Genomic DNA, 12,585 nt, shown 5'->3' with positions numbered 1-12,585 from the left:
TTACTTTTATTTCCCACCAAAAATAAAGTTTTTGAGGGATAACCCCAATTTTATAGGTGAAAACATAAAAGTTCATTTTTCTCGGTAACTATAAGAGATAGAGACAAACCAAGCGAAATCTGTGATCACTTTTATTTCCCACCAAAAATCAAGTTTTTGAGTGGAAAAATCCAATTTTATGGGTGAAAACATAAAAGTCCATTTTTCTCGGTAACTATAAGAGTTAGAGACAAACCAAGCGAAATCTGTGATCACTTTTATTTCCCACCAAAAATCAAGTTTTTGAGTGAAAAAATCCAATTTTATGGGTGAAAACATAAAAGTCCATTTTTCTCGGTAACTATAAGAGATAGAGACAAACCAAGCGAAATCTGTGATCACTTTTATTTCCCACCAAAAATCAAGTTTTTGAGTGAAAAAATCCAATTTTATGGGTGAAAACATAAAAGTCCATTTTTCTCGGTAACTATAAGAGATAGAGACAAACCAAGCGAAATCTGTGATCACTTTTATTTCCCACCAAAAATCAAGTTTTTGAGTGAAAAAATCCAATTTTATGGGTGAAAACATAAAAGTCCTTTTTTCTCGGTAGCTATAAGAGATAGAGACAAACCAAGCGAAATCTGTGATCACTTTTATTTCCTACCAAAAATCAAGTTTTTGAGTGAAAAATCCAATTTTATGGGTGAAAATATAAAAGTCCTTTTTTCTCGGTAACTATAAGAGATAGAGGCAAACCAAGCGAAATCTGTGATCACTTTTATTTCCCACCAAAAATCAAGTTTTTGAATGAAAAAATCTAATTTTATGGGTGAAAACATAAAAGTCCTTTTTTCTCGGTAGCTATAAGAGATAGAGACAAACCAAGCGAAATCTGTGATCACTTTTATTTCCTACCAAAAATCAAGTTTTTGAGTGAAAAATCCAATTTTATGGGTGAAAATATAAAAGTCCATTTTTCTCGGTAACTATAAGAGATAGAGACAAACCAAGCGAAATCTGCGATCACTTTTATTTCCCACCAAAAATCAAGTTTTTGAGTGAAAAAATCCAATTTTATGGGTGAAAACATAAAAGTCCTTTTTTCTCGGTAGCTATAAGAGATAGAGACAAACCAAGCGAAATCTGTGATCACTTTTATTTCCTACCAAAAATCAAGTTTTTGAGTGAAAAATCCAATTTTATGGGTGAAAACATAAAAGTCCTTTTTTCTCGGTAGCTATAAGAGATAGAGACAAACCAAGCGAAATCTGTGATCACTTTTATTTCCCACCAAAAATCAAGTTTTTGAGTGAAAAAATCCAATTTTATGGGTGAAAACATAAAAGTCCATTTTTCTCGGTAACTATAAGAGATAGAGACAAACCAAGCGAAATCTGTGATCACTTTTATTTCCCACCAAAAATCAAGTTTTTGAGTGAAAAAATCCAATTTTATGGGTGAAAACATAAAAGTCCATTTTTCTCGGTAACTATAAGAGATAGAGACAAACCAAGTGAAATCCGTGATCACTTTTATTTCCCACCAAAAATCAAGTTTTTGAGTGAAAAAATCCAATTTTATGGGTGAAAACATAAAAGTCCATTTTTCTCGGTAACTATAAGAGATAGAGGCAAACCAAGCGAAATCTGTGATCACTTTTATTTCCCCAATTTTATAGGTGAAAACATAAAAGTCCATTTTTCTCGGTAACTATAAGAGATAGAGACAAACCAAGCGAAATCTGTGATCACTTTTATTTCCCACCAAAAATCAAGTTTTTGAGTGAAAAAATCCAATTTTATGGGTGAAAACATAAAAGTCCATTTTTCTCGGTAACTATAAGAGATAGAGACAAACCAAGCGAAATCTGTGATCACTTTTATTTCCTACCAAAAATCAAGTTTTTGAGTGAAAAATCCAATTTTATGGGTGAAAACATAAAAGTCCTTTTTTCTCGGTAGCTATAAGAGATAGAGACAAACCAAGCGAAATCTGTGATCACTTTTATTTCCCACCAAAAATCAAGTTTTTGAGTGAAAAAATCCAATTTTATGGGTGAAAACATAAAAGTCCATTTTTCTCGGTAACTATAAGAGATAGAGACAAACCAAGCGAAATCTGTGATCACTTTTATTTCCCACCAAAAATCAAGTTTTTGAGTGAAAAAATCCAATTTTATGGGTGAAAACATAAAAGTCCATTTTTCTCGGTAACTATAAGAGATAGAGACAAACCAAGCGAAATCTGTGATCACTTTTATTTCCCACCAAAAATCAAGTTTTTGAGTGAAAAAATCCAATTTTATGGGTGAAAACATAAAAGTCCATTTTTCTCGGTAACTATAAGAGATAGAGACAAACCAAGTGAAATCCGTGATCACTTTTATTTCCCACCAAAAATCAAGTTTTTGAGTGAAAAAATCCAAATTTATGGGTGAAAACATAAAAGTCCATTTTTCTCGGTAACTATAAGAGATAGAGACAAACCAAGCGAAAACTGTGATCACTTTTATTTCCCACCAAAAATCAAGTTTTTGAGTGAAAAAATCCAAATTTATGGGTGAAAACATAAAAGTCCATTTTTCTCGGTAACTATAAGAGATAGAGGCAAACCAAGCGAAATCTGTGATCACTTTTATTTCCCACCAAAAATCAAGTTTTTGAGTGAAAAAATCCAATTTTATGGGTGAAAACATAAAAGTCCATTTTTCTCGGTAACTATAAGAGATAGAGACAAACCAAGCGAAATCTGTGATCACTTTTATTTCCCACCAAAAATAAAGTTTTTGAGGGATCACCCCAATTTTATAGGTGAAAACATAAAAGTCCATTTTTCTCGGTAACTATAAGAGTTAGAGGCAAACCAAGCGAAATCTGTGATCACTTTTATTTCCCACCAAAAATCAAGTTTTTGAGTGAAAAAAATCCAATTTTATGGGTGAAAACATAAAAGTCCATTTTTCTCGGTAACTATAAGAGATAGAGGCAAACCAAGCGAAATCTGTGATCACTTTTATTTCCCACCAAAAACATAAAAGTCCATTTTTCTCGGTAACTATAAGAGATAGAGGCAAACCAAGCGAAATCTGTGATCACTTTTATTTCCCACCAAAAATCAAGTTTTTGAGAGAAAAAATCCAATTTTATGGGTGAAAACATAAAAGTCCATTTTTCTCGGTAACTATAAGAGATAGAGACAAACCAAGCGAAATCTGTGATCACTTTTATTTCCCACCAAAAATCAAGTTTTTGAATGAAAAAATCAAATTTTATGGGTGAAAACATAAAAGTCCATTTTTCTCGGTAACTATAAGAGATAAAGACAAACCAAGCAAAATCTGTGATCACTTTTATTTCCCACCAAAAATAAAGTTTTTGAGTGAAAAAATCCAATTTTATGGGTGAAAACATAAAAGTCCATTTTTCTCGGTAACTATAAGAGATAGAGGCAAACCAAGCGAAATCTGTGATCACTTTTATTTCCCACCAAAAAAAAAGTTTTTGAGTGAAAAAATCAAATTTTATGGGTGAAAACATAAAAGTCCATTTTTCTCGGTAACTATAAGAGATATAGGCAAACCAAGCGAAATCTCTGATCACTTTTATTTCCCCAATTTTATAGGTGAGAACATAAAATTCCATTTTTCTCTGTGATCACTTTTATTTCCCCAATTTTATAGGTGAGAACATAAAAGTCCATTTTTCTCGGTAACTATAAGAGATAGAGACAAACCAAGCGAAATCTGTGATCACTTTTATTTCCCACCAAAAATCAAGTTTTTGAGTGAAAACCCCAATTTTATGGGTGAAAACATAAAAGTCCATTTTTCTCGGTAACTATAAGAGATAGAGACAAACCAAGCGAAATCTGTGATCACTTTTATTTCCCACCAAAAATCAAGTTTTTGAGTGAACAAATTAAATTTTATGGGTGAAAACATAAAAGTCCATTTTTCTCGGTAACTATAAGAGATAGAGGCAAACCAAGCGAAATCTGTGATCACTTTTATTTCCCACCAAAAATAAAGTTTTTGAGTGAAAAAATCAAATTTTATGGGTGAAAACATAAAAGTCCATTTTTCTCGGTAACTATAAGAGATATAGGCAAACCAAGCGAAATCTCTGATCACTTTTATTTCCCCAATTTTATAGGTGAAAACATAAAAGTCCATTTTTCTCGGTAACTATAAGAGACAAACCAAGCGAAATCTGTAATCACTTTTATTTCCCTAATTTTATAGGTGAAAACATAAAAGTCCATTTTTCTCGGTAACTATAAGAGATAGAGGCAAACCAAGCGAAATCTGTGATCACTTTTATTTCCCACCAAAAATAAAGTTTTTGAGTGAAAAAATCCAATTTTATGGGTGAAAACATAAAAGTCCATTCTTCTCGGTAACTATAAGAGATAGAGACAAACCAAGCGAAATCTCTGATCACTTTTATTTCCCCAATTTTATAGGTGAAAACATAAAAGTCCATTTTTCTCGGTAACTATAAGAGATAGAGACAAACCAAGCGAAATCTGTGATCACTTTTATTTCCCCAATTTTATAGGTGAGAACATAAAAGTCCATTTTTCTCGGTAACGATAAGAGATAGAGACAAACCAAGCGAAATCTGTGATCACTTTTATTTCCCATCAAAAACGATTTTCCCCGAAAACTATAAAAATTTCAGTAAACTACGAGTAGTTGAGTTGGAATAACCAAATGTAATTTATCTAAAAATACAATTAATAATTCTACAAAAACGTACATTTTCTCTTATAACTTTTTAAAGAGATGTGTAGATTTCATTTCAAATTTATTTTATTTATTAATCACAATTAATTAAAATTTAAATTATTTAAAAAGTATGAAGTTTTTCATAATTATGAAAACCACAAACGATTTTCAAACTCAATACTTGAATGCAAAATAGATTTCATACGCGTATAAATAAAATACAAAAGAGAAAATAACGAACATGTTTACCACATTTAAAACTAAATTTAAAAATCGTTGAGTCAAGTGTTTTTGCATTATCTATATATATAAAATTCTAACGTTACTGACTGACTGACTGACTGACTGATTCACTGACTGATTCATCATCGCACAGCCTAAACGGTTGAAGCTAAAGAGCTGAAATTTGGACAGGAGGTTGGTCTCCCGCCAAATAGATCCACTAAGACGGGATTTTTGGAAATTCGAATGTTTAGGGGGTAAAAAAGGGTAAAAACGGGTAAATTCGGTAACCTTATATCTCCTAAACTAGAAAAGATACAAAAACAGTTTAAAGCTTATCGCCGTTCATTTAAAAAATAAACGGACAGGTGTCTGGTACTTTTTTAAAATTCGGCCCCTTTATGGAATAAACGGGTAAAAACTGTATTTTGGTACTTTTTTCGCACCCCATGTATCTTTTAAACCAGTGCACATTCAAAAAATATTTTTGACTCCTTCATAACTTAACGAAAAAATAAAAATATGAATTTAGTACTTTTTGGATATTCGGACGTTTAAGGGGTTAAAATTGTACCTATTTTTGGTACTTTTTTCATAAAACATTGTTTTTGGTTTATTAACTTATACATATGAATACATAATAACAGGCTCCCACTACGATGTTGCAACTTTTTGGAATAGAATTTTTATTTCGTTAATGGGGAGGAAAAAAGTACCAAAAGGGGTAAAAACGGGAAATTTGATTTTATTCAACCACAATGATCCAATTTAGATAAAATTTTTAAATTTAGAAACACTAAATATCCTAATGGGGTGTTATTTGGAACCCCGGTATCAAGTGATATTTTTTGGTACTTTTCATTCTCCAACTGGTCCTTTTTGAGTTTTCTATGATATTGAAATAGAAACATGAAATTAATAATAAAGGGACTTTTCGCTACTTTTTCGTTCTACACAGGTACTTTTTTGAGTTTTCTTTAAAATTAAAGCTAGAAACATGAAATTAAGCATGTAGAGCTCGGAGTAAATGAGAATCTATAAAATGGGACTTTTTGGTACTTTTTCGTTCTTCAAAAGGTACTTTTTGAATTTTCTATAAAATTTAACCTAGAAACATGAAATTAAGCATGTAGAGCCCGGAGTAAATGAGAATCTATAAAAGGGGACTTTTTGGAACTTTTTCGTCTTTCGACTGGTACTTTTTGAGTTTTCTATAAAATTTAACCTAGAAACATGAATTTAAGCATGTAGAGCCCAGAGTAAATGAGAATCTATAATAGGGGACTTTTTGGTACTTTTTCGTCCTTCGACTGGTACTTTTTGAGTTTTCTATAAAATTTAACCTAGAAACATGAAATTAAGCATGTAGAGCCCTTGGTAAATGAGAATCTATAAAAGGGGACTTTTTGGTACTTTTTCGTCCTTCGACTGGTACTTTTGGAGTTTTCTATAAAATTTAACCTAGAAACAAAAAATTAAGCATGTAGAGCCCTTAGTAAATGAGAATCTATAAAAGGGGACTATTTGGTACTTTTTCGTCTTTCGACTGGTACTTTTTGAGTTTTCTATAAAATTTAACCTAGAAACATGAAATTAAGCATGTAGAGCCCTTGGTAAATGAGAATCTATAAAAGGGGACTTTTTGGTACTTTTTCGTCCTTCGACTGGTACTTTTTGAGTTTTCTATAAAATTTAACCTAGAAACATGAAATTAAGCATGTAGAGCCCTTGGTAAATGAGAATCTATATAAGGGGACTTTTTGGTACTTTTTCGTCCTTCGACTGGTACTTTTTGAGTTTTCTATAAAATTTAACCTAGAAACATGAAATTAAGCATGCGGAGGCCTTAGTTAATGAGAATCTATAAAAGCGGACTTTTTGGTACTTTTTCGTCCTTCGACTGGTACTTTTTGAGTTTTCTATAAAATTTAACCTAGAAACATAAAATTAAGCATGTAGAGCCCTTAGTAAATGAGAATCTATAAAAGGGGACTATTTGGTACTTTTTCGTCTTTCGACTGGTACTTTTTGAGTTTTCTATAAAATTTAACCTAGAAACATGAAATTAAGCATGTAGAGCCCTTAGTAAATGAGAATCTATAAAAGGGGACTTTTTGGTACTTTTTCGTCTTTCGACTGGTACTTTTTGAATTTTCTATAATATTGATCCTAGAAGCATGAAATTAAGCATGTAGAGCCTGAAGTAAATGAGAATCTATAAAAGGGGACTTTTTGGTACTTTTTCGTCCTTCGACTGGTACTTTTTGAGTTTTCTATTAAATTGAACCTAGAAACATGAAAATAAGCATTTAGAGCCCGTAGTAAATGAGAATCTATAAAAGGGGACTTTTTGGTACTTTTTCGTTCTTCAAAAGGTACTTTATGAATTTTCTATAATATTGAAAATAGAAACATGAAAGTATGCATGTAGAGCCTGGATTAAGTGAGAAACTATAAAAGGGGACTTTTTGGTACTTTTTTGTTCTTCAAAAGGTACTTTCTGAATTTTCTATAATATTGAACCTAGAAACATGAAATTAAACATGTAGAGCCCGAATTAAGTGAGGACCTATAAAAGGGGACTTTTTGGTACTTTTTCGTTCTTCAAAAGGTACTTTTTGAATTTTCTATAATATTGATCCTAGAAGCATGAAATTAAGCATGTAGAGCCTGGAGTAAATGAGAATCTATAAAAGGGGACTTTTTGGTACTTTTTCGTTCTTCAAAAGGTACTTTTTGAATTTTCTATAATATTGATCCTAGAAGCATGAAATTAAGCATATAGAGCCTGGAGTAAATGAGAATCTATAAGAGGGGACTTTTTGGTACTTTTTCGTTCTTCAAAAGGTAGTTTTTGAATTTTCTATAATATTGAACCTAGAAACATGAAATTAAGCAAGTACAGCCAAGATTAAGTGATAACCTATAAAAGGGGACTTTTCGGCACTTTTTCGTTCTTCAAAAGGTACTTTTTGAATTTTCTATAATATTGAACCTAGAAACATGAAATTAAGTACGTAGAGCCCGGAGTAAGTGAGAACATATAAAAGAGGACTGTTTGGTAATTTTTCGTTCTTCAAAAGGTACTTTTTGTGTTTTTTATAACATGAAATTAACCATGTGGAGCCCGGAGTTAATGAGAATCTATAAAAGGGGACCCTTTGGTAATTTTTCGTTCTTCAACTGGTACTTTTTTAATTTTCTATAATATTGAACTTAGGAACATGAAATTAAATAAAAGAGGTCTTTTGTTACTTTTTCGTACTTCATTGGTACTTTTTGAGTTTTCTAAAATATTGAATATATAAACATAAATTTAAATAGGGGACTTTTTGATATTGCAGATATATATATACATTTACAATAATATTTATTTTATTTCATTACGATGAGGGTAGCGAAGCACACTGGGTATAGCTAGTATTTTATAAAATTGTATATAATATAAGTTCAGTTTATAGGTGGCTGCAAGTGGAAGTAAATAATTTCTAATACAATTATTCCGATAAATCTAATAGCAATTATAAAATGGAAAATAATTCGAATTCGACAAAATATACTGGCAAATATGATAATCAAATAAAACTACGAAAAGCTAAATTAGAAAAAATGCGTAAAGAAAGACAAATATTACAGTATGATAAGTTGATGCGTGAAATGTCAGTTCAGGAAAATTTGGAAGAAAATCGTTTAAAAAAAGAAACACGCGAAAAAGCTAAAGAAATAAATAATTTGTAGGTTTATTATTAAAACCTCTAAAATATTTTGTATAAATTTTAATTTTTAAATTTTATAGAGAAATTGATAAAATCCAGGAGGAAATAAATAAATTAACGAAAAGTCCTAACAGTGAACAGTTGGAGGAATTGAAAGTAAAAACGATTGAAGAGAAAATAAGGTGAGTATTATAATGAATTGTGCCATTAAAAGTTGTAAATAAATTGTGAAAACTATTTGAGTTTAATGATCAAGAATTTATTGTACAAATCATGATTCTAGTTCAGTTCTAGCTTACTTCTAGTTCAGTTTAGTTCAGTTCTAGTTCAGTTCTAGTTCAGTTTTTGTTCAGTTCTAGTTCAGTTCTAGTTCAGTTCTAGTTCAGTTCTAGTTCAGTTCTAGTTCAGTTCTAGTTCAGTTCTAGTTCAGTTCTAGTTCAGTTCTAGTTCAGTTCTAGTTCAGTTCTAGTTCAGTTCTAGTTCAGTTCTAGTTCAGTTCTAGTTCAGTTCTAGTTCTAGTTCTAGTTCAGTTCTAGTTCAGTTCTAGTTCAGTTCTAGTTCAGTTCTAGTTCAGTTCTAGTTCAGTTCTAGTTCAGTTCTAGTTCAGTTCTAGTTCAGTTCTAGTTCAGTTCTAGTTCAGTTCTAGTTCAGTTCTAGTTCAGTTCTAGTTCAGTTCTAGTTCAGTTCTAGTTCAGTTCAGTTCTAGTTCAGTTCTAGTTCAGTTCTAGTTCAGTTCTAGTTCAGTTCTAGTTCAGTTATAGTTCAGTTCTAGTTCAGTTCTAGTTCAGTCTAGTTCAGTTTTCAGTTCTAGTTCAGTTCTAGTTCAGTTCTAGTTCAGTTCTTGTTCACTTTCTTGTTCACATTCATTTCTAGTTCAGCTTCTAGTTCAGTTCTAGTTCAGTTCTAGTTCAGTTCTAGTTCAGTTCTAGTTCAGTTCTAGTTCAGTTCTAGTTTCAGTTCTAGTTTAGTTCAGTTCTAGTTCAGTTCTAGTTCAGTTCTAGTTCAGTTCTAGTTCAGTTCTAAGTTCAGTTCTAGTTCGTTCTAGTTCAGTTCTAGTTCAGTTCTAGTTCAGTTCTAGTTCAGTTCTAGTTCATTCTAGTTCAGTTCTAGTTCAGTTCTAGTTCAGTTCTAGTTCAGTTCTAGTTCAGTTCTAGTTCAGTTCTAGTTCAGTTCTAGTTCAGTTCTAGTTCAGTTCTAGTTCAGTTCTAGTTCAGTTCTAGTTCAGTTCTAGTTCAGTTCTAGTTCAGTTCTAGTTCAGTTCTAGTTCAGTTCTAGTTCAGTTCTAGTTCAGTTCTAGTACTAGTTCAGTTCTAGTACTAGTTCAGTTCTAGTACTAGTTCAGTTCTAGTACTAGTTCAGTTCTAGTACTAGTTCAGTTTTAGTACTAGTTCAGTTCTATTACTAGTTCAGTTCTAGTACTAGTTCAGTTCTAGTTCCATTAGTTAAGATCATATTTAATAAATCCATATGTATTTTAATTTTCATTTCAAATGTTAAATCTGTTTTATTTTTAAATTTCTTTTTTTGAAAATAGTTTAAGTGATAAATTGCTTAAATTGAAATGTTGCAATTTGCCTATTACCGAAATTCCTCCAGTTGAGATTGCAACTTATTCAAAAGAGACTCAAACTAATATTTCAAGACTTTATAGACATAATGATCGTAAGTACATATTTGAATATTAAGGTTAATTTTAAAAAAATTAATAATGTTTAATTTTACGGTTTAAAAGTTTCTCTAAAAAATGTTTATGAAGATCACGACAGAGAATATCAAGATGATGTATCACCTTTGAAGCTGATGTGTAAGTTTTCATCAAATTTACCACCTGGTATTTTAAGTCCTGGCCTACCCAAAGTAATGGATATGCCACCTGCATTAACTCCTATAGATAAAGAAAATCCTTGGAATTATTTAAAGGAAAAGAGCAAAAGTAAGTTTTAATTGTAAAACTAGAATTTCTCTTATTTGTTTTTATTTTTTTAAAGAAATAATGGTGGAAAAAGCAGAAGAAATAGTTTTATCGGAAGATTTTCAAAATTCTCTAAAACGCGTTAGTCTTGCCATGGAGAAAGTTATAAGCACGAACAAAAATATATATGTTGACTATATTGGTGGGACAAAGAATGATTGGGATTATGAAAACAATTCAAAGGGGCCAATAAGTTTAAATCAAAATTTCTATGATAAAAGTATAACGGATAAACGTTGTATTACATGTATAGACTGGTCCTCCCATAATACTGATCAAATAGCTGCCTCATATTATAAAAATGAGGTAAACTATAAATTTAAAAAAAGTCTTCAATGATATTATTTTTTATTTCCATATATTAGCCAGATACTCCGACAAATGCTGAAGGAGATGTTATAATTTGGAATCGAAATTTTAAGCCAGAAACAGCAGAACATGTATTCCATTGTCATAGTTCAGTTATGTCGATTTGTTTTACAAAATTCAATCCTAACTTAATAATAGGAGCCACATATTCGGGTCAAATTGTGTTGTGGGACAATCGTGTTAAAACCTCGATACCGGTACAATGCACAAAATTAAATTCAAAAGCTCATAATCAACCTATATATTGTTTACGTGTAATTGATAATGATGATAGTTCGCATAATATAATATCTATTTCGTCCGATGGTAAAATGTGTTCTTGGAGTTTGGATATGTTGGGTTTGCCTTTGGATGTTATGCAATTGCAATTAGATGTCTCGGAAAAAGTAAAAAAATCTATAGCAGTTAATTGTATGGATTTTCCATTGAATGGCATAAATAATATGGTAATGGGTGCTGAAGATGGTTGTGTATATTCGGGTAAGTTCGACAATAACTAAATAAAGAATCTATCATCATAATTTCTCAAACAGCTTTTCGTTTTGGCTATGCGTCTGGCATTACTAATTGTTATGAAAAACATGAAGCTCCCATTACGAGCATCTCCACGCACTATAATCAAGCTACATCGACGAACTTTAGCAATTTATTTCTTACTTCATCCTTAGATTGTACAATTAAATTGTGGTCACTAGATGGTGAGCTACCTTTACACACTTTTAAAAATAACTATGATTATGTTATGGATGTGGCCTGGTCACCCATACATCCAGCCCTTTTTGCTGCCGCCAATGGTGCTGGTCATATAGATTTATATAATCTTAATGAAGATATTCAAGAACCCACAAAATCGATAACTACTAAAGGAGATACAGCTATAAATCGTTTGAAATGGCATAAGGATGGACAACACATTGCAGTTGGTACTGATAATGGTGAATTGTGTGTATATAACATTGTAGAAGATCTAGCAAATCCTGTTAATGATGAATGGTCGATGTTTAGTGAAATACTTTATGATATAAGAGTGAATTGTGCCATTGAAAGTTGTGAATAAATTGTGAAAATTATGTTAGTTTAATCATCAAGAATTTATTGTACAATTCGTGATAAAACAGTTCTAGTTCAGTCTTTGTTCAGTTTAATTCTAGTTCAATTCTAGTTCAGTTCTAGTTCAGTTCTAGTTCAGTTCTAGTTCAGTTCTAGTTCAGTTCTAGTTCAGTTCTAGTTCAGTTCTAGTTCAGTTCTAGTTCAGTTCTAGTTCAGTTCTAGTTCAGTTCTAGTTCAGTTCTAGTTCAGTTCTAGTTCAGTTCTAGTTCAGTTCTAGTTCAGTTCTAGTTCAGTTCTAGTTCAGTTCTAGTTCTAGTTCAGTTCTAGTTCAGTTCTAGTTCAGTTCTAGTTCAGTTCTAGTTCAGTTCTAGTTCAGTTCTAGTTCAGTTCTAGTTCTAGTTCAGTTCTAGTTCAGTTCTAGTTCAGTTCTAGTTCAGTTCTAGTTCAGTTCTAGTTCAGTTCTAGTTCAGTTCTAGTTCAGTTTCTAGTTCAGTTCTAGTTCAGTTCTAGTTCAGTTCTAGTTCAGTTCTAGTTCAGTTCTAGTTCAG

General features: G+C 31.4%; 1 protein-coding gene across 1 annotated transcript; it reads left to right on the top strand.

Annotated features, from left to right (window-relative positions):
* Positions 1-8,381: 8,381 nt before the first annotated feature.
* Positions 8,382-12,064, top strand: LOC119602735 (cytoplasmic dynein 1 intermediate chain-like). Its single transcript, XM_037954418.1, has 7 exons — positions 8,382-8,664; positions 8,727-8,828; positions 10,181-10,308; positions 10,379-10,579; positions 10,635-10,924; positions 10,984-11,467; positions 11,521-12,064. Exons 1-7 carry the CDS (start codon positions 8,459-8,461, stop codon positions 12,042-12,044), a joined length of 1,935 nt encoding a protein of 644 aa, XP_037810346.1. The 5' UTR covers positions 8,382-8,458; the 3' UTR covers positions 12,045-12,064.
* Positions 12,065-12,585: the final 521 nt, after the last annotated feature.

The sequence above is a fragment of the Lucilia sericata genome, unplaced genomic scaffold (genome assembly GCF_015586225.1).
Source record: "Lucilia sericata isolate MDLA Ls3-8-SP2 unplaced genomic scaffold, ASM1558622v1 Contig000250F_arrow, whole genome shotgun sequence".
Lineage (NCBI taxonomy): Eukaryota > Metazoa > Arthropoda > Insecta > Diptera > Calliphoridae > Lucilia > Lucilia sericata.
Note: the sequence above shows the minus strand (reverse complement) of the source record. Positions and strands in the feature narration are given on the sequence as shown.